Source organism: Cottoperca gobio, chromosome 10 (assembly GCF_900634415.1).
Source record: "Cottoperca gobio chromosome 10, fCotGob3.1, whole genome shotgun sequence".
Classification (NCBI taxonomy): Eukaryota; Metazoa; Chordata; class Actinopteri; order Perciformes; family Bovichtidae; genus Cottoperca; species Cottoperca gobio.
The window spans coordinates 19,887,886-19,909,033 of NC_041364.1; the positions used below are offsets into that span (position 1 = coordinate 19,887,886).

Here is a 21,148-nt window from a genome sequence, read left to right on the forward strand (position 1 = left end):
CCTGGAAGTCGACCAGGAGAGTGCCACGCTGAATAAAAGAAGTGTTCCAGTCTCATGATGTCGTCTGGGTTGTCTGAGCACGGTGTACAATATGTTCCCAGCTGCAGGCTGAAGAATGTGTACATTATTGTTCTTTATATATTCAGCTCCACATTCGGGACGTGGGTCACTTACATACTGGTCTTCACAAGTCCTGCATGACTCTTTTATACTGCACATGTTTTCCATTTCAATGAGCATTATTCTGCTTTTGGCTCAAACAACGGTTCTTCCAGCTTGTGCTAACCCACGTTCTAACCACGAATCAGTCCCAGTGTGTGAGACTATGTCATAAAATATAGGCGCTACTCTCTCCAACAGTGAGGGGAACATGGGACCCCTCCAAAGAATCCACTTCCTTCCAACTTTAATCCCCCTGATGTTTCATTCCTCCACTCCTAAGTGCTCCGTGACGATGGCCCCGTGAAATGCAACTATGCAGCGGAAATGTGTCATTTCTCACGTTGTCAGTGTTGATCAGAGAATCAGCAGATACAGAGACAGTCTGGCAGGGAGACCCTTGCCTTTGTGCCTCTGTGAGGCTAAACTAAACACCGAAAGAAAGAAAAAAATCTCAGAGCCAGTCGCCTCAGCTTATAAAACAACGTTTTCTCACGCCTAAAGCAGCTGATGTCATAACTGAAACATAGCCAAGTTTAAAGTGAACTGTGCACTATAAATGGATGAAGAGAAATGGCTTTCTCCTTCGGTTATTGCTTCTCGACTTGGAGTCTTTAAACAGTGCAGGACTGTGAGGAGCCATGAACTCTTCTGTGCCTGCTTACACTGAGTAACAAATTCCTGTGTGAGGTCCTGTCTGTGTGTTGTGCCCTGTATATGTGTTCAACAGTGTGTGGGACTAACTGGTTATGTCATTAAACCTCTAAATAAATCTAACTGTAATCACTGACTGAGAAAGAATATGTAGTTAGATTACAGTAACTAATCAAAATGTTGGTGATTACAAAGGGGTTACAGCCTAATATAAGAGTTTACATGTAGCATGTATAATTCTGCTGCTCTCTTCCCGTCCTCAGTCAAGTTATATTGAAGAACCTTTAAGAAACGTTTGACAGTAATCAGTGTTGAGTACAGTTGTGAGTTTGAAACTGTCTGGTTTAAGTTTATGTTTTAAGGACTTTTCAGCTTTATTGTCCAGTTTAAAACATTTGTTAGAAAAGTATTCAAACACAATAAGTTACACTACTTTGATGAAGTTATTAAAATAGTTAGAATACATTACTTATTACATTTTTACATTTCAAAAGTCAGCATCCCAACACTGGTGTTAAAGCTTTACGAGTGTCACCCTTTCTTTGGATGTGACGTCAAGTCGACGATGTTCTGTGATGCCCGTACGACAAACTTCTCTGTAACTGTGACATTGTATTAATTCTCCCATCTTGTAAAAAACTAGCCAAGTAAGTTCCCTTGTGCAGACACATATGTGGAGGCAGCGCTCTTAAATTAGAACATATTATTTTGGTGATGTGTTCTTGTTCTGAGGAGATGAGTTTGTTTTTCTGAACATCTGTTTAACTTCCCAGAGTATCGGGTTTCTCCTGTGAACAACTAATCTCACAGGAGATGGTTGAGCTAGTGGCAAAATACAGCAATTATGTGATTGGTCTTTGATTACAGAGTGTTTCCCACTCATTTGTCAGATGAGTTTGCCATTTGGAGGGTCAGACCTCCTGGGATTATTCTGACAGCCTCTTCTTGGCTATACGACACTCTTTGGAGAGATACATTGTGAACACCACGCATATGAAAGACGTCTTTGTTGAAGAATTTTATGAATCCCTTTTGGCAAAACACAAATATAACAATCATCTTCGTATTGCGTGCCAAAGCTTTTATTTTTGCACCTTATTCACATGTTTTAGCCTTTCCTTCCATCATTCTCTATCTCTCCCTCTTTCCATCTCCCCAGCTGTGCTGAGTTGTGTGTGACAGACTCCAGCTCTATCGCCCTTCCCTCCTCCAGCCCCCTACTTCTCCCCCTCTCCTAAACCCCCTAGATCCCCCTCCTCTCCTCTCCAGCTTCCCAGTCTAATTGAAGCCAGAACCTGGGAAAATCCTGCAGGTAGAACAGAAATCCAGGGTGGAAAATAAACCAGATCCCGAGCGCCACAAATTCCATCACGCAGTCTCACTTCCTCCGAGCCACCAGAGCCTGTGTAGCGTGTGCTCGACACCTCGTGCATGCTCATACAGAACACACTCTTTAATATATAACTCACACACACACTTAGGCCAGGACAGTTTTTTACTGTGCAGCAGTTAATCTTATACACACATAGTTAGGAATATGACTACAGCAGATACATTTCCAGTTCATATGGAGCAGTGACACATACAAGTGGCTAAGAAATAAAACACTTCAAATACACTTTGAAATGTATGATTAAACGCAGTGCTGTGTGTATTGTAATTACAGTAGAGATACGATGTTAGCTGCTTCATGATGAGACAAGCATGCGGTGGCCTTTTCCTACAGTGTGCGCTTGCTATCAGACTAATAGACACCATGGGTGTCAGACTAGGCCTGCTGTTTTGTAAACTTACACTTGCTAACCTGGCCATTATGCTCCTTCCAGTCAAAGAGTCTGACTTCTGTTTGATGTTATTTACTGAGGGTTTTTGAAGCGTTATTTAATATACCCCCTCAGGGCCTTCGTCCTCTCGCCTTCCTAGTTTTTATGTGCGTTCAGTACAACTGCCCTGGAAGCGGAGGAGGAAGGAGAGCTGTTATGCCGCTATATTTGTGTGCAGGGATAAGCCATGAGGGTTCTTTAAATGAAGTGTGACACCTGGTGTAAACCTCTGAGGAGCTGGAGGGCGTTTGAGTCGATATCCATGTTAGAGTACCACACACGCATGTTATCCTTTCGCTTTCCGGAGACTTCTGACTTCATGATAAGTTTAGGATTTGAGGAGTTATGAGGAGTTATGGTTCCTTAACTTAAGGAATCCAGCTCTCAGAAACCTCCCCTCTCCCACCCCGGCTTTCTCCCCTGCTGGCTGGGAGGTCAGACAGAGCATGTGAGGGCCCTTTTCCTCCCAATTAGTCTGCCTGCTAATGAGGCCCAACCATCCCTTCTACCACTGCCACCCATTCCTCCTTCCCACCATCAGCCCTGAGGGCCGAGCCGGGGTCGCCTCTCCCCCCCCACTCCACCCCCTTTGCTCCCTCACCACTACCACCCCACTGGGTGTAATTATCACGCAGCCGGCTTATAAAAACCCTGTAGCACATGCCAGGCACCCGGCTCGCTAACCAGCACACACACACACACACACACACACACACACACACACACACCACACACACACACACACACACACACACACACACACACACACACACACACACACACACACACACACACACACACACACACAGGTAACAGTGTGTGAGCTTTTCATCCTCTCACTCTAATATTTCTTTGCTGATGGTTAGCTTTTTGTTGAGCTGTCAGGGAGCAGAGACATGAACAGCTGAGTCTTCCTGCTGCGGTCTCTGATCTGATCCACACATCCTGGGCTTGTTGTCACTGGGCACAGTCACGTGTTAGGATCCCCCCCGGACGAGGTCAAGGGTCACACTTCCTGTTTCCTGTTTCTGCTAGGTCATCAGAGGGTCTCCCTGTGAGGGTCAGAGATCTCCTCTGTTCCTCCTCTGCCTTTTGTTTGGGGTGGCGGTGCTCTGGGGGGCACAGCGGAGTTGAGGCTCCTCTCTGAACCTGTCAAAGTGTAAGCACTTCCTGACTTTATCATTCCCTCACATGCTCCTTGCCTTTTCATCTTGCTAGACACCCATATCTTGCCAGTATGGGGTAGTTCCTCTGATCATACGTTGCTATTTTCCAGCACTCTCAAAGCATTTCTGTGTTTCTGTAAGCTACACACTATGCTATCCAGCAGTAGAATAGCTGCCCACAGCCCACTGAACCACTCCACCTTCTATTATACGCTTATCCCGCTAGGTGTATCATGGGACACGCAGTGACAGTCTGCTGATGTCGAAATGGAGGGTTTCTTAGCAACACATGACTCTGGGAACCACGGAGATAACGTGTAAAGCAGACGAGCAGCAGACAAAAAGAGATTGTCTGAGGGGCGTAATCTGATTTAGCAACCAGTGGCCTGTGCAGGAATGGGATGTTTTAAACTATTAAACCCCATGCAGACAATCGGGCACATTCACAGACATACATCGAGATTTTCATTTGGTTAGCTTACATTTTTTTGGAAAATTGTTGTCATACCAGATATATTTAAGGGAGAAGTAACCCTGTGTGTTCATGCCCGGCCTTGATGTGAACTGAGAATGTCTGAATAAACAGAAGACACAACAGTTTATTCTTCCTGAAGATGAACTGCCAACGATTTATTTAATCTTCTATCTTAAATATATGTTGCAGGTTTTAAAAGTGTTTATTAGCTTTTCAAAGATTATCTGCCAACAAAGTTTAAACATTCAACCAGGTTTCAGTCCACACTGGAGAAATCTGGAAATAGCCTTATGGGCTTAGTCAAAAAGGTGGAGTGGACACACGCCCAGTTTAACACTCGGCTGGAGAGCTTCTTTTCTTCTCCTCTGTGTTTTCTGTTCCAACTGGAATTAACATCAGGAAATGAATCTTGTCTGCATTAACTGTCTGAGGCTGGGCTCCCGTTGCGTGACATACTCGGCCGCGGACAGATAGAGGAAGACAAGACGGGAAGGAAAGAAGCCGAGAGAAGAATGAGAGTGCATAGGTCCCCCTCTTACATTTCAGATTCAATAAAAGTTGAGCAATGAGAGCGGGTGGGACTGCAGGGCAGGCTGTGTCGTCCGAAACCCCGCTCTGCCTGTCAGCGTGCTGAGGAGCTTTCCATGACTCACCCTGTGGAAAGTGCCTCCTGTCATTCCTCTGTCTGTCCGTCGTTCTCCCATGGTGTCCCTCATTCATTCCCACTCTCCTGCTTTGCTGGCTCTCTCGTCAAAACAGCACGTCTGCAAACTTGATCCAAGCGCAGCAGCTCAGTATACATGTGGGGATTAGGTGAAAGGAAAGTCCATTTCCTTCATTTATCACAAAAAATACTCTGTGCTGAAAAGTCATGTGTTTGATTTGTCTAACACAGTGTCCCGGGCATCGGCTCCTACACTAAAAATATACAATCTGCTGTACAGTATGTTTCTGGCTTTACAGGAGCTCTGAGATAAATATCAGAAAATTAGAGCCACAGGGTAAAATGAAGCAGTTTATTATTTTTTAACAAGAGCCCTGAATACCTGAAAGTATGCCTGTCACACGATAAAACATTACTTCTCTCACTTGAGAACCAGTTTCTCTGGCGCCTTAAAAATGAAAGGATAACTTTAGTTTATTACAATGTGGTTCTCTTTTTCTTAGTTTTGGCCACATTTTCTATTGGGGGTGTTAAGATTGTACTCACTAAGTAAATCACTGAGACTTGGGAATGGCAAAATGGCTAAAAAGAACAGGACAAGAAACTCAAGCAATCAGATACTTACACAGGTTGTAAACGAAAACCCCGGGTTAGTCAAATTTATTTGGAAGAGAAAGGAACAAGGACAGTCAAGTTATTGCCCAAACTGTGTGTCTGAACACTATTGTTTCTTGCCCTATGTTTTTGTAGCAATAGTGTGTTTCTTTCAGATCTAAGCAAAATGCTTAGATCATGTCAAATGATGGCCAATACTAACTACTCCTCATAACTTGTGTTTCTGACCATCTGATGAATTCACTCTCTGTTCATGACTAGTTTCCACCAACCCTTGAGGTACATATCTGGCTGTCTAGCTGCTTAATCCTCCACTATTTTCACTAGCTAGTTGCTAACTTTGTCTATGTTGAGTTTCGTGCTGCGCAGGGAGCGCACATTCGTTTTTAGAGCTTTCTTTGCTGAACACAGCTGCCTTCTATGAGAACTAAAATGGTAAAGGTGAGGATGATAAAATACATTATGTGCATTTCCATCCACCTGTTTATATACGCATTTTCAATATGCGCATAAAGAAAGTGGAAATACCGAAAATGAGAAGAAAAACAACTTGAACACACTTCATATTAACATTGAGTTTTATTCATTGTTTCTCACCGTTTGAGGTTTGACTGGCTCTTAATTCGTCATCTTGTTGGGCCCTCTTCTTCTGGTATATTGGTTTTCTGACGGGAGAATTGGTGCCACTTACTGCTTATCTCCATCAACCAACTCCTGATAATTGTTTGGAAATGGAAACAAGCATTCATTCGCATTTTCTTTTTGCCAATTGTCTCGAAATTCAATTACAATTTGCAGTTCATTTGGATGTACACCTGGCCACTAAAAAGCTATGCCGGTTGAGGGGAATGCAGAATTGTGTGCAATTTTCAGTGGGTTTGTCACCAAATATGAACCATTTTACAATTCACATGGTCATTTGACCAATTGTTAATGTAGAAATAACATATTAAAGCAGCTTTAAGACAGCATACTGTATCATTGTAAACCCAAACATCAGGTCAGCCGTTTTCATCACTATGTTATGCTAAAAACATTATGTGAGGATTGTGTGCATTTTAAGCCTTCAAATTAGAGCAATTACGGAACTCATCAACATTTGAGGGTGAAACATGGCTTTTGCTATGAACATGTGGCAAGAAGTACTCTATTTGGGAACCTAAGCCTTTAGGTCTGTAGATTAGATTTGTAGACAAGATGTGTTGAGGCATTGATAGAAACATTCACAGCAGCAGATTCCGTCTGGGCCGAGTCATGAGCAGCTTGTCCAGACAAGTCCTGTGCGTGGAGAGGAGGACATAACACTGGGCCTGATCCCAATCACACACACTGACAAGACCCTTTTTTTCTTCTGTCTTCATTACTCATCCTCTACCTGTTTCACTCTTTACATCATTCACTGCAACAGTTATGACGTTTATAGAAAAGTATTTATTTCCATATCTTCAGATGTTTCCTGTGACTGATGGTCAAATGTGAAGCAGGATCTTACTACCAGCTCATGTAAAAGACCACAGCTGATGATCAGTGAGCGCAGGTTGATTTCTATCAGCGCAGGTCAACCAGTGGCTGGGCTCAAGGGCTCAGTTGCAGCTGTCGTGTTGAACAGTGACCCTGTGTGGAGTTCATGTCATGTGTGGGAGGCAGTGACAGACTTGTGGTTTCTGTGTCTCTGTCTGGGCTGGCCTGCATTGAGCAATCCGCCACATGTTTAGGCTTTGTGTGCAGCTTTTTAGCCCGTGTTTCCTCGGTGTGACTTGCGCTTTTGTGTTAAAGGGAGGTGAACCCTGTGGCCTGCAGGATGCCTATAGCCATGCTGATTACATGTTCTGTGTGTCCAGCTGCCTGTCCAAGTCAGCTCCCAACTCTCGAAGCACAGAGGAGAGAGACGGGAAAAGGGAGAGCGCCAGATTTCCTCTCCTAATGGAAAACATACTGAGCATTTCTCCAAAAAAAAGTATCTTTTATTTGTTTCCTCCCTGCTTCCTTTTGCTTGGGTTTTTTTTTTTTTAATTGCAGAAGATTCCAGCCCAGAGCGACTTGAGGTTTCTCCCTCTTGTGGTAAATCTGGAGGCTCTTGCCGGATCACGCTGTGGCTCAGCCATGCCAAAAGTGCAGCATCACTTTCGACACAAACATACATCCCACTCCTCCCCGCTACCGCAGCTGTGGCAGAGGGAGTCAGCCAGTGGGCAGAAGCCACAGCGCTCTGCCAGAGAGGCTCAGAGGGAGGTACTGCCCTGCCACCCCCCTGTGGAGAAGGGCACGGCTCGCTGCTATGGCTCATTTAGGCTACAGCTATTATTATGCAGACAAAATCGTATTTTAATTCCCAAAAAACTATTTCTATTTCATCTGCTGTTCATCTGCTGCTATTTATAGCTTGTATGTTCTGGATCCTACTTCCCTCACATTTGTGTCTCAAACTGGATTTTAATTCTACAATGTAAAACTCTTAAATCTGTTGTGTTTTGTTTGGCTGTAGACCTGGCAGTGTTGGCTGCATTTAGTTTCAGACTAAAATAACTCAACATGGATTGCTATGACATTTGGTACAGACATTCATGTTTCCCTCAGAATGACTTGTAATCACTTTGGCCATCCGAAGACTATTTTATGTACCTCCATTACCAGGTCAAAATATGAATTTGTCCAATGCTTTGGATTATGACCAAATATCTGCAAAACTAATGGCTTTAACCAGAAAACTGTACTTTGTATTTAGCAACTGTTAACATGCTAAAATGTTAAACTAAGAATGTGAATACTGTAAACATTACAGCTACTAAACGTCAGCATGTTAGCATTGTCATTGTGAGAACGTTAGCGTGCTGATTTGAGCATTTAGCTCAGAGCGCTGCTGTGCCCTAAGTACAGCCTCGCAGAGCTGCTAGCATGGCTGTAGAGTTGTTTCTTCTAACATCAGTATACAGTGAATCCGAGGACAGCATGTCTGTTTATGTGTTGAGGGGAGTTGCTGTGTTTGCTGGCAGGTGGTGACTTACACATGGCAGTGTTCACACAGACTGAGCTCTAAACAGGGCAGACAGTTGCTCTCAATGTTTTCCCCCTCACTCCTCATACCTTTTTTTAGGTTTTGTTCTAAAATACCCTGAACCACATCTTTATTTCCCTGCTTTACAAGTGTTTGTTTGCCTTTTAATTGGTTTGCGAGGCGCCCCTCCCCTCCCCAAGTCCAACTGAGTTGCCAGGATACAGACCATGAGAAGGAATTTCAAGACCTCAGTAAATCTATGAAGGTCTCCGGCAAATGCAGGCAAACATGGATCTGTCTGTAACAAAACAGTCCAGTACATTAAACCACCATTCAGCATGTTGAAGAGTTTGTTCCTGGGACACGTTTTAATGTGACACCTGAGGGCTCTGCTCTGTCAACAGGTGGCGCTTTGCTTAAACTGAAGTCAAAATGTTCCTATGGATCAACCGTCCTGTCTGTGACTTACTGTTTGTCCATCCCTAGGTCTAAGTGACCAGGCTTTTAGAAATGTTGTGCCCATCGTGAGTGTACGGCCTCAATGTTGAGAAATTAATGAAGGTTTGTTGGGCAGCCATTCTGGGAACAAGGCGATGTGTGTCCCCTCTCTAAACTTTAGCGTTTGTCACTTGTAAAACCCAGATTGACTGGTTTGTATACGCAGGCGAAGGGAACAGGCTTGTTTTTCCTCCGAGTGACGTAACTCTGTGATTAGCTCTGGGTTTTTATACCTCCGCTCTCTGTCTCACACACATAAACAGACTCTGATCTCAGGCAGACGTCGCAGCTGACTTGAGACAAGGCCCATATGAACTCAATTTTCTCCCATAGCCAGCCAAAACAACTAAAAACAACAACAAAAAATGCATGCTGACTTATGCAGATAGGAAGGAAATCAATAAAAAAACAAAGGAGGAGGCAGAGTGGTGAGATGAAAGGAGGCTTGGAGGGCAGGCGGCTGGAATTTAGCACATCTGTTACCTTGGCAGGGCTCTCAATCATGTGCGATGTTGTGGAGGCTGAAAGATGGTCAGAGAGCGGCCATGTAGGTTTTCTGCAAGCTGACTCACGTGTTGTATACCCGTGGATACAGACAGGATAGGGTTTCTTCTGCTACACAACAAAAAGTATGTGAAAGTTGTCTTTTAAGTTGACATTTCTTCTCAGTTTTAGTAATTGGATGTATAAAGTTTGTTATTTCCCTCTTTTTAAGCTGAATTCGGAGATTTTTAATGAAATTGCTTTACAGCTCTTGGACATTTCTGTCGATTTGTTGATTAGTTTACCACAGTTCTCAATAAACACTTCTGGTATGTTTTGCACAAACACATTATAAGCTTCTGTAAATCGCGTGGGAAAAGTATCTGAGTTGAACAACAACTGTTTTTACAGCCCAGAAGCCAAACTGGAATGAGATTCAGTTGCAAATGATATCAGATTTCTTTGTTTTAGAGCTTGTGTTACATGCTTTTTTTTTTGCCATGTTCATATTATAATGTGCTTGAGTGAGTGTCTGTGTGTTTAAGCACAGGACTTATATTAAAGGTTCGCTTCTGGTACTGAGCTGTGGTGCAGGTTTGCAAAACTGGACAAAACTGTGTCTCAAGGCTTCAGTATCCACATGGACAGAGTGTGTTATGTGGTGTTATTGTATCCCTGTTGCCCTGAGACAACCACTCAAGACAATGATGCCAGTAACAACACAATCGTACCAGTCTGCTTGCCCAACTGTTTCTTTTCCTACCAGTAAATTACATGGAGCGAACGCCACAACCCTTTGAATGAATCATGTTTGGACAAAAATAACAAAACTAGCCCAGATAACACAACTGTTTTCCTGCCTGGTGATTATAATTAGAGTTTGGTAAATACCAACGCTTTTAGAGCTCACTGAGCTTTTGTCAGGAATTCCCCTCATGCTGTTTTAATCACACGGTACACGCTCAGATCAAGAGACACCCCTTATTTATTTTAACAGCACTGTTAAACCATTAATGCACCGGCACATTCCGGCCACAGAATGATTCATGAAGAGGGCGAGGGCAGTGTGCGTTTTAACATCATTACCTTTAACCTCTTCCTGTTTGTCCCACAGTTGCTGCGGCTGGTAACGGTGTCTGAAAAGCGCTGGAGAGCCCGGTCGCGGGCAGGTGGAGGGGACGGGTGGAACGATGAGGGGGAAGAGGGATTCGAGAGCGGAGACTGTGACGATGAAGACGAGTGCACTGGAGTGTCAGGGCTGGGGCCGCCACCGAGACGTAAACGGTTACGCATCTTTGCAGGTTAGGCACACGTATTCAAACTGGATCTCAAAATTGACTTTAACAGCAAATTGTGTGGTTTCTAATGAGATGCTGCATCCACATTGATAACTTTAAATTGCATTTATGAGACGGGCTGTGAAAAAATGATGGGCACAAGCTATTAAGTTATTAAGCCTGCAAACTCAATTGGAGCTCTTTTCTTTAAAACCGGTCAGAGCATAAATAGGTCTGGCTGCAGTGAGCCAGAGCGAGCGGGCACAGCAGAGAGGTGTTTACACGACTACTGTACATGTTGACACCACTGTGACACTATGCGGCAGAAGACGTGAGACTTCCTCAGGTAGCCGCCTCACCTCGACTTCCTGACCTCCCCACCGTCAATCCCCTGGAAACGTCAGACGTGCTCTCCGAAAGCCAAACAAAGAACAAATGAAGCTACAAACTGCTGGAAGAAAAGAAACCAAACAGAAGAAGAGGGAGAAAACAGCGAGGGAGCTGGAACAAGGGGGTTCGATACACCGACACAAAGCCAGCGCAGCTGAGCAAACACGGCAGAGGGAGTAGTCCTCCTGTCGGGGATGTTGTGGCAGAGATTTGGGTTCGCCGGGCAGGGAGCGAGAGCAACCCGGGGTTAACGCAGGAATCCTGCAGGGCCATCACTTCCAGCAGGCTGGGCTGTGAGAGTCTGATGCCCTCTCTTACACGCTCCTGTTAGCCTGACTAGTACAGTTCTGCCCCGATACACAGAGTCATTATAATGTCTGAAGCTTGACACAGTGGGAAATCTAAGCACCCTTTATAGTCCTCCATCTATACTGTGTGTGTGAGTGAGCATGCAGGCACATATCTACCTGTTTGTACATGAGCCAGTAATGTTTGCAGACCTTGGAGAGACACTGCTGATTGGCAGATACACAGATAGCTGCTGATAGCCTGTGATGACCCAGAAAAACGCTGACCTAGCACAGTCGCTCAACCCATTTTGGTCAAACAGGGGACTGGGGTTCAAAGGCCAACCTGCAGAGCATGAGGCCTAATGGGCTGCCTGTCTGTGCTCTGCTGCTCCGAGATGGACGAGGCAGATCTGGTTTCACAAAGCCTGAAGTGGAGCGACGGCGTAGTGCACACACATACACACCAGAGGCAGGGGAAAGGTGACAGAAGCCACAACAACAAGGTGCAGACAGGACAGAGGCAGGGATGAGACCCCCACACAGCCCGGCTGTCAACCTGCTGAGCACATAGAGGATGTCCTAAACGTGCATAGTGATTGATCTGTCCTCGCTTTGTCTCTACACAGATTCCATAACCTTCTGATCACTAATGCTGTTCAGCCACAACACACACACACACACACACACACACACACACACACACACACACACACACACACACACACACACACACACAGATGCACACACTTCCCTTCCTGACCAATCAAACCGCACGCAGCACATTCCCCAGAGCATTCCAGGCCAGGGGAGCTATTCCAGGACAGGGACCCCCCCCCCCCCCCACACACACACACACCACCCTCACCCCTCCAAAGCCAGACTAACAGCCAGGCACTGAACTGTTACAGCTCACACACCAGACAGATCACTCACTGACCTCTCTGCTGTCAGTTCATTCAACTGGTCAATCAATTTAATTAGTCATATAAGTCAAATGTAAAAGCTGGTTGATATGGACCGCTTTCATTTCCTAATCATTTGAGGCGACAGAAGATCTGCAGTATTGTGGTGTTTTAACAATCGTTCTTGCAGAACACCATCACCCTCTTTAATCAATTACAACTTAACACATGTGAATAAACCACACATGGTAAGACACTGATGATTAAATGATTTGTCGTCAGTCACTTATATCTGCTATATGCACATTGTTGAAGGAGTTCTTCATCCGCAATAGTGACCGTTTGTATATCCATTACTCACCGTGTTACCTTGAATTAGTGAAGAAAACGTTGTTTTTCTCGCATGACTCGGTGAACGAAGAATCAAAAAACTGAAAATCTTGATGAATTGAAGTAAATGGGGGCCGCGTTTAACAGCAGCAAAACCAGATTAAACATCTGTCTACAAGCTCTCACACAACTCATGCAGTACTCCTCCATGTGAGTCTGCTTAAGAGTGAGACTGTTTATGTGTAAGTGTTTTAAATAGTAAGGTTTTAGTGAAAATGCTTGTGATTGTGGGGTACGACCGGATAAATGAGGCTTGGATTATACCGCACGAGTTGTGTGAGAGTTTGTAGACGGATGTTTTGATACAGTTTTGCTGTTGTTAAACGCGGCCCCCATTTACTTCAATACATCAAAACTTTTCTTAGTTTTTGGATTTTTTGTTCACTGTGGAGTCATGTGAGAAAAACAAAGTTTTCTTCAAGAACTCAAGGTAACACGGGGTGAGTAATTGATGTTTCTTTCAAAAGTCACAGTCTCATTTAAAGTGTATTTGTTTTACTTTGCCTTTGGGGATGCAAACATTTTCAGGAGTGTGAATAAAGGTCTTTATAGATTAAATAGTAACATAATCAGAAAATACCTGTTGCATTCAGACCAAAGAAATCATAAAAAATACTTTTGTTTGCCAGTATAATCCGAAAATGTGTATGTTAGCGCACATACAGTAATGTGTGTGTGTTTGTCTGTGTGTAGGTCTTTTTCTTTAATCCTGTAATCTGTGGTACCGTATGACCATCTTTCACTCATGATGAGGGCCCACCTGTTTCTATGCTTTCATGCACACCTGGTCTCTGTAGGAAACAAAGAACCTTCATAAAATCTTCCCAAATGCATCTCTTCTTTCCCTCATGCCAACTTCACTGTCCACTGTCACTTCAAATGTGTACAGTAGTATTTCCAGAATACTGAGTAATTTGCTGTACAAAGTCTTAAAATGCTCTCTGTGTGAAAGTGGAATCCCATCAGTAAGTTTAATTTTCCTTTTAGATGAGTTTCAGCGCTGGAAGTGTTATAAAATAAGTGGAAACATAAATCATTTCACTTTTCTCAGGGTAATGTTTCTTGACTCAAGTTAGTAGAAACAAAATGACAGAAACATGGGAATACTCCACAGAAATGTTTTTTTATAACAGGAGTTGACCACTCTATTCTAAACCACTTATAAAGATGGCTATTTAGGAGTCTAACGCTAACTGCTAGACTAAATAAGTAGTTCAAATGGGGTTTTCATTGAGTTTGGAAACATTCAGTAGTCTGAAAGCCAACAGTTGGTGGGCTCTGCCACGGCCCAGCAGCCCAGAGCTCTGCCTTGTGTGTTTTCCTGCTGAGCTGGACTGAACGGGCCTTCTGCTGTGTGCTGTACCTCACCATGCTCAGCAGGAGCCGCGTGAATAGGCCTCTTGTTATGTTTCTGCACTCAGACATTCGGTCACTGTAAGCACCCCGAAGGAAAGCTGTACTTTCTGAAGCTCTTGAGCATTTTATCAGTGCCAGGGGTTAGCAAAATACAAAGTGGAAATATTCCTGTAATGTGAAACATGCGGCTTACGATGAGAGGCTGGGCTGGGCTCATCTTTCAGGTCTGCTACAAATTTTGTGGGTGGAACAAAGGAGCGAGTAAAAGAAAGAAGAACGTGATGAAAGAATGCGGGGAAAGTACAGAAAGAGACAAAAACACCTTTGATAAGTCTAAAGGTTGATACACTGGGAAACCTAAACATTCTTTACTCTGAATGTGGGTCGAATTGACAGCCGTACGTGCTGCCAATACGAGAAGCTGGTATGTTAATTAACTGCAGCTGTGACCCCTGACCCCCGGCACCTGATAGGTGAGTCACACGGCGCCGGTCCTCTGCAATAGTGTTTGCCACATGTCTTCATCAAAAAAGCCATAATCCAGACACTGTTGACATTTGCTCTGGCAGCTCTGGATGCATCCACCATGTAAACTATTTCCTCCTCCATTAAGCTCCATATAGTTTCGTAAAGCTGATTATCTGAGCCACTACACTCATATATGTGCGTGTTGTTTTAGAGTTGTCCACATGTGGTTGCCAGGTAGAGGGCCCGTGTTCCACAGGTTAGCGTGAGACTGAAGGAAACGGGCTCAGGCGATGCAGATGTGTGAGGAGGAGTGCAGGTGTTAAGGTAGAGGAGGAATCTGGGTGCCCACATGGCCTGAGAAAATGATATTACAGAGGAACAGAAAAATGCAGATTTAACCAAAGTATTACTGTTTGAGGTGTACCTCCATCAGGACTAAATCATCTACCAAAGTATATAGAATTAGTAGGGCACACTGAGAGCTAAGGCCGTTTCCATAAGGGAAAACTAGTAGTTGATTCTGATTTGCTGCAAAATATAATGGGTTCTTTCTTGGACCATGCTACCCCATGTTTCATGGAAATCGGGCCAGTAGCTTTCCCGTAATCCTGTTAACAAACAGGCAAACAAACAGAACCAAAAACATAACCTCCTCTTTGCAGAGTTAATAAAAGGGGCAGTGTTGGGGAAGCTGCTTTGAAAGCAAAGCTTTGCAAGCTAGCAATTATTTCACACTAGAAGAAGATGAACTACTGCAAAACTACCCTCCAGAGCAGTGGTCGTCACTATTTTTTACGTGAGAGCCACATTGATAGGACAAAGTCAATAGGAGAGCCACTTTTACCGCAAAGTATGAAAAGCTACATCCAGTCATGAAAAGTATGTCTGCTTATTAATCTGTCATCGCACCCAGAACATACAATATGCAATGCAACCAACCAATACATTAAATAAGGATTAGCTTAATACTGGGATGATGTTGTCAAACTCTGCAAACAATATTTCTGCTGAATCTCTTTCACAATTCTTGAGTCTGAGAAGATTTCTTTGTCCGAGCCAAAATCCATGCGATCTCAAAAGATGTCTCAGTTAATCGTTCATCTGTATTAGTTGTCCTGTGTACGTGTATGTGTGTTTTTACTAATTTCTCTTCCAGGTTAAATTTTGGATGCGTTGTTTGGAAATGCGGCTCCAAATGAAATGCTTGAAACCAGAGCCGGTTTGTTTGCACATTAAGCACGAAGGGTTCGACTCGTGGAGGACAAATATAAACTCCTCTGTCCACTTTTCTTGAAACGTCCTTTACTCGTCTTGTATGGCTCGGACCTTTCTTTTTTTAACAGGAGCAGCTGTTGTCTGTCCACAAACCACATCTCCAGCATCTTCCGCTCGACTCCGCTGTGGTTTGATGCTCCAAAGACGAATCTTAATGTTCCTCGTTTGTCACGCTTTGTTTCTGTCCAACAGGTGTGCAACTATTATTTTTAATAAGAAATCGATCCATTTTACATCTGTAGAAACACGTGCTAACTAGCATGTAATGGTGAAACGAGTCGACCGGAGCCAAGCTAACGCAGGTATGAAGTGTCAGGTTGGTCGTAGTATCCTCCAATTTAAATGTTCAAATTTAGCGATATAAACAATTTTTTAGCAAATGTCCATATTCATAAGCATGCTTATGTTAACATATTTTTAATGAGCTTAAGTTTATTTATTTCTATACTAGCCCACCATGTATCTACCCGTCCAAGAGCACATTCACCATTGTAGCGCTGATAGACCGCCAAAACTGGCAACTCTGCAGTGAGTCAGTGTCGGCCGAGCAAGTTTAAATATCTTGTTTCTGGTCTATATTTGCATCTTTTATCAATTATTATATTCAATTATTATTATCTATTATTTGTATTATTTGTAGGCTAATTGAGCAGACACTGTGTTGTATTGGGTTATATGTAATAGCTCTGCTTGTTTTGAGTGTTTTTATGAAATATCTGTATTGACTGAATAATCATATCTATCAGCCCTTTATTTAGCCCACTGCCACGAGAGCCACCAATTAAAGCTTGGCGAGCCGCTCTGGGGAAACCCAGTTTGGTTCCTACAGCTACTTAGAACAAGTAGTTCAAACTACAATGTGTATGTGATCTATTGAGCAGAATCAAAGGGGTGTAATTACAATAGAGAAGCAATGGTAAACAATTTATTTCCTTTTATGGTCCAAAAAAGTAATTTAACTAGTTGAATCACTATGCAAACTGCTCCCCAACACCCCAACAAGGGAACACTGTTACATTTTCATCTAAAATGTTGACACATCTACTATGTCGTTACACCGCTGTGCCTGACTACAGCCCCACAGAGACGTCAGTGTTTTTGGAGACTCTTAGTTTTGTTATTTTATGCCAATTGAAATGACCAACCAGAAGCATAACTTATCAATCAAATTATTTTAGATACGTCCAACAATGAAAAGCTTTGGTTGTGATAATAACATATATTGATTTCTGCAAGCAGTGAAACGGTGTAATTAAGATTGATTTTTTTCCAGAGAAATGGAGGCGACAAAGATAAAAGAACAGATGTTGTTGCTCAGTTTAAGGCGATCTGAAGCATAACTGCAAATCAAAATCATTCATTCCAAAAAGAGATTTGGAAAAAGTGCCAACTGCTCTCATCCTTGGCTGAAAAAATTAACATTTTTTAGCCAACTGAAATCTGTTTATCCTTTAGATGATGAACGATGAACTGTTTTCCAAAATGCATATATAATATTTCTAGAGAGGTCTTTACATTGACGAAAACTTAAAAACCGTGGGCTAGAAGAGGTGTTGAAAGGTTGACGAGTGGTGCTGGTGGAGAGCCTGATAATGTGTAACACACTGGAAGACCGAATGTTCTCTACCTCCGTCCCTCCTTGAGCTTATAAACAACCTCTGTAAATTCAGCCAATCCTCCTCCTTCCCCACCTCCTCCACGCCCCTCACAAAAATAATGAAGCTTGCCACCATCTGTGTAAACAGGCTTGGCTAGTAAGAGCTGCAGTCTCTCACTCTCGTTCTTACTGGAGCCAGCCACAAGGCCCTGTGTGTCCCCAGTTATGGGTCTGAGTGTGGTGGCAGTGGAGGAGAAGATGGGAGAGGAGAGGGGGAAAAAGGGAGGCGAGAAACACGAGGATGAAGTTACCCTCTTATTGGGCCCTTGTTGGTCTTCCGCCATGGAGCTTTCTCAAATCAATCCAGGGATAAAACCCTTAAGATTAGCCAGAAAGCAGGAAGAAGAGCCCTGGTTTTAATTTCTGTGGATACAAGTGCACAGAGCCGACTGGGTTCTCATCATCTACACGAGGGGGGGCACCAGCGTTTAATTCATTTTGTAGGCCTATGCATTTTTCTGTGTTTGTGTGTGCCTCTCGGAAAAGCGTTTGTTTGCTCAAGAGCTTTATTTACATTCACAGGCACTTTTTGGACACACTAAATTGATTCCAGGCCCGTTCCTGGGTCATGTCCATCAGCTCAGCCACAGTCCACAAACACTCTGCACACAGCGGGACCATTCTCGAGGCCTGCTGCTCCGCTGCTCGCCGCCGCAGTAACACACAGCAGCCATTTTGTGGGAATGTCTTTAAAAGCCTGGTTGAGGGTTTGGGTGGTTTGTATTTTACATGTTAACCCTCTACTTTCACCTGCGGCTCCTAAATTCTCCCTCCATCCATACTGTTCTCCCCGTGGCCTGCTCTCACTCTGTTTTTTCAGCCCATTCTTGAAAGTAACTCAACGATGCAGCGAACATTGCAGGAGTCCTGCTCTCAATTCACTGTGAGCTGCTGGAGGAAACCACAGGCCAACCACTAAAAAGGGCTCAGAAAGATAGTGAAAGTGCTCGACAGGAGCTCTCTGTGTGTACAGTCAGAGCGGCCAAATTGTCACTCTTGGCTGTATTTCTAGTCTGCCTCTCCATGACAGGAATGTAGGCAGAATCCTGCATGTTTGTTGGCAGGGTCATTTGCACAACAAACACACGTCTCATTCTGCCAGCCACATTTCCTGCACCGGACTGATCCAGGAGGAGAATGTAAACAGATCTGTGTGGGATGTCAGCTTCCCTCATTATTACACGATAAAGATAGTATCCGAAGAATGTGTTCCTCAGAGGCTCCCTGACCACAACGTTCCCCAGGCCAAACTCAAACGCTGACCCACCGGTCATCAGCTCGGCTCCGTGCACAACCTCTCCTGCCTCTCTCTCCAAGTCAGTCTTTATCTCTCTCTCTCACACACTGATAAGAACCACCATTGTTCCATCTCTCCAGAAACACCCCTAACCGGCGCTCCCTGCCAACCTCTTGACCCTCCGTCAGCACCGACCTCAGAGCTGCCAGAGGTTACAGGCCTTCTCTGTACGCAGCGGAGCTCCCCACCCTGAACGAGCCCCTTGCCCCTCAGCTCAGAATCAACTCTTTGTATGTTTGATTTGTTATGGTTCTTACCCCTCTCACTCGCTCACACACTTTCCACCCTCACAGAACCGGCGCTATAATGTATGTCTCTCTTTCGAGCTTTTATTTCTCTTTAAGCTCCTTCTCTTTCTTCGTTCTGTGATCATATTAGCTGTCATTGGAGGTGTAAGTACTTCGGAGTAAATCTAATTTGGATGACGCAGGAAGAGTCCAATGGGTGCAGCATGCTGGTCACTGACCATGTTAATTGATAGGTGTTGACTTGCGTTTTTCCCACAAAGCCACAATTTAGAAAGTGTCTGAGATGGTTGGTTTCCCCCGTTTGACAGCTGGGTTATTCCTTTGTTATCAGAGCGAACCCACACATTCAGTACTCACTTTGGAGTCTCTTAGATTTCGACTCGCCACACCATTTGTTTCTTTTCTTTACCCACTTCAATGTTCTCATTCTGTTTCCTGTTTTGCCAAACTTCCTTTAGTCTCCTAACGCCATTTAATCATTTAATTCACTTTTCCTTTTAAACTTTTTAGAACTCCTTTAGTCTGTTTGTGTCCTCAGTCCTCCTTGGCATCACGTCTCCCTGTCTTACTCTGTTGCCGTCTGTGTGGGAGGGTCCCTCAGCCTACAATAACAGTAAGTGTTGTGGAGGTTGGGAGGCCAGAGCAGCTCAGAGAGCAGTGCTGTTGGAAAGGCCCGGGGCAGGGCCTCCTCTGGGCGTCCCGTTTGTCTTGGCCCGACATTCCCAGCCTCTCCGAGCGCCCCTGTGGTCGGCCTGTGGGTGTGGATGCAGACGGTCACATTCCCGCCAGCCCATGGACAGAAGCATCCTGCACCGCTCCTTCTGTTCCTTCTCTGCTCTTAATCAGCAATGTCCTTGGACAAACAGCCCTGACCAAGTCCCAGAACTTACAGAATGTGACCAATAAGCCAATAATCACAGGTCAGTTCTGTATCTGTTACCCTCTACATGATAAGACTCCATCAATCAATCCAGCAGCTCCTATCATGTTTTCACAGAGCCATCTTTGTAACGGAGGCTCCTTACAAAAGATTGCACACATGCACGCGCACACACATGCACACACACACACACACACACACACACACACACACACACACACACACACACACACACACACACACACACACACACACACACACGCACGCACCAGCCCCTCCAGTTCTGAATTTGCTGAGTGTAATATTTAAGGGAATGGTTTGCTCTGCAAAGATGAGACGAGTGATAAAATATTTGCTTTACCTCGGAAACCATAATATCTTTTAAGCTGTCGAATCTTTAAAACCTAGATCAAATTTGACCAGCTTAGGTGTGTTATGTGCACAAATCGTCTGCCAATGTAGCGGCAATCTAAACCCTCTCTCGTGTTTCATAAGAAGCACCTGTGTTTGGAGACTTAACATTCCACATACTTATCTGACCAAAAAAAGGCCTTTGTGCAGAGCACATATGTACTGAATAAACTGTACTGGACCATGAAGGTACACACTCGCCAGAGGGGTTAGAATAATGTGTCAACCGGCTACCGATGTGCACCTACTCCTAAAAGCAGTTTGGCTGCGTGTAAGTAACATAGAGACAGAGACACCACAAATTAAACGTTTCCTGTGCTTTTCTATATCATGTAATCATCACCTGTACTCGTGGTTTGCTGGGAAATGTGGCTTTCCACTCACTGTTGCAATTTCTACTACATAGTTTGCTTGTTGTGACAACTGCAAACTGTAAACGACGAGCCTCAGGCCCAGAAAACTGCTGAAAACAAAACTCCAGACTCTCACCCCACCCTCTCTTTCCCCTGTTCTCCTCTATACAAACACACACACACACACACACACACACACACACACACACACACACACACACACACACACACACACACACACACACACACACACACACACACACATATATATATAACATGCATGCACACACTCCAGCCACTGTTTGACCTGTCAGAGGGATCCAAATAAACATCCGCTGCCCCTGAAAACCACAGTCTGGATTTATTTGTCTGTTCTCGTGAGGAATGGTCGCTAAAGAAAACATAAAGTTAAAGTCTGAATT

The 21,148-nt window shown here is 44.1% G+C and overlaps 1 protein-coding gene across 2 annotated transcripts in view; it reads left to right on the forward strand.

Moving 5' to 3' along the window:
• The window catches only part of gpc3 (glypican 3), a 115,190-nt gene that overhangs the window by 83,207 nt on the left and 10,835 nt on the right, over nucleotides 1–21,148 (forward strand). For both annotated transcript variants that reach the window (XM_029442000.1, XM_029442001.1), the window contains exon 7: nucleotides 10,647–10,833. In XM_029442000.1, the coding sequence (XP_029297860.1) occupies nucleotides 10,647–10,833 (187 nt within the window). The remainder of the gene's footprint in view (nucleotides 1–10,646; nucleotides 10,834–21,148) is intronic.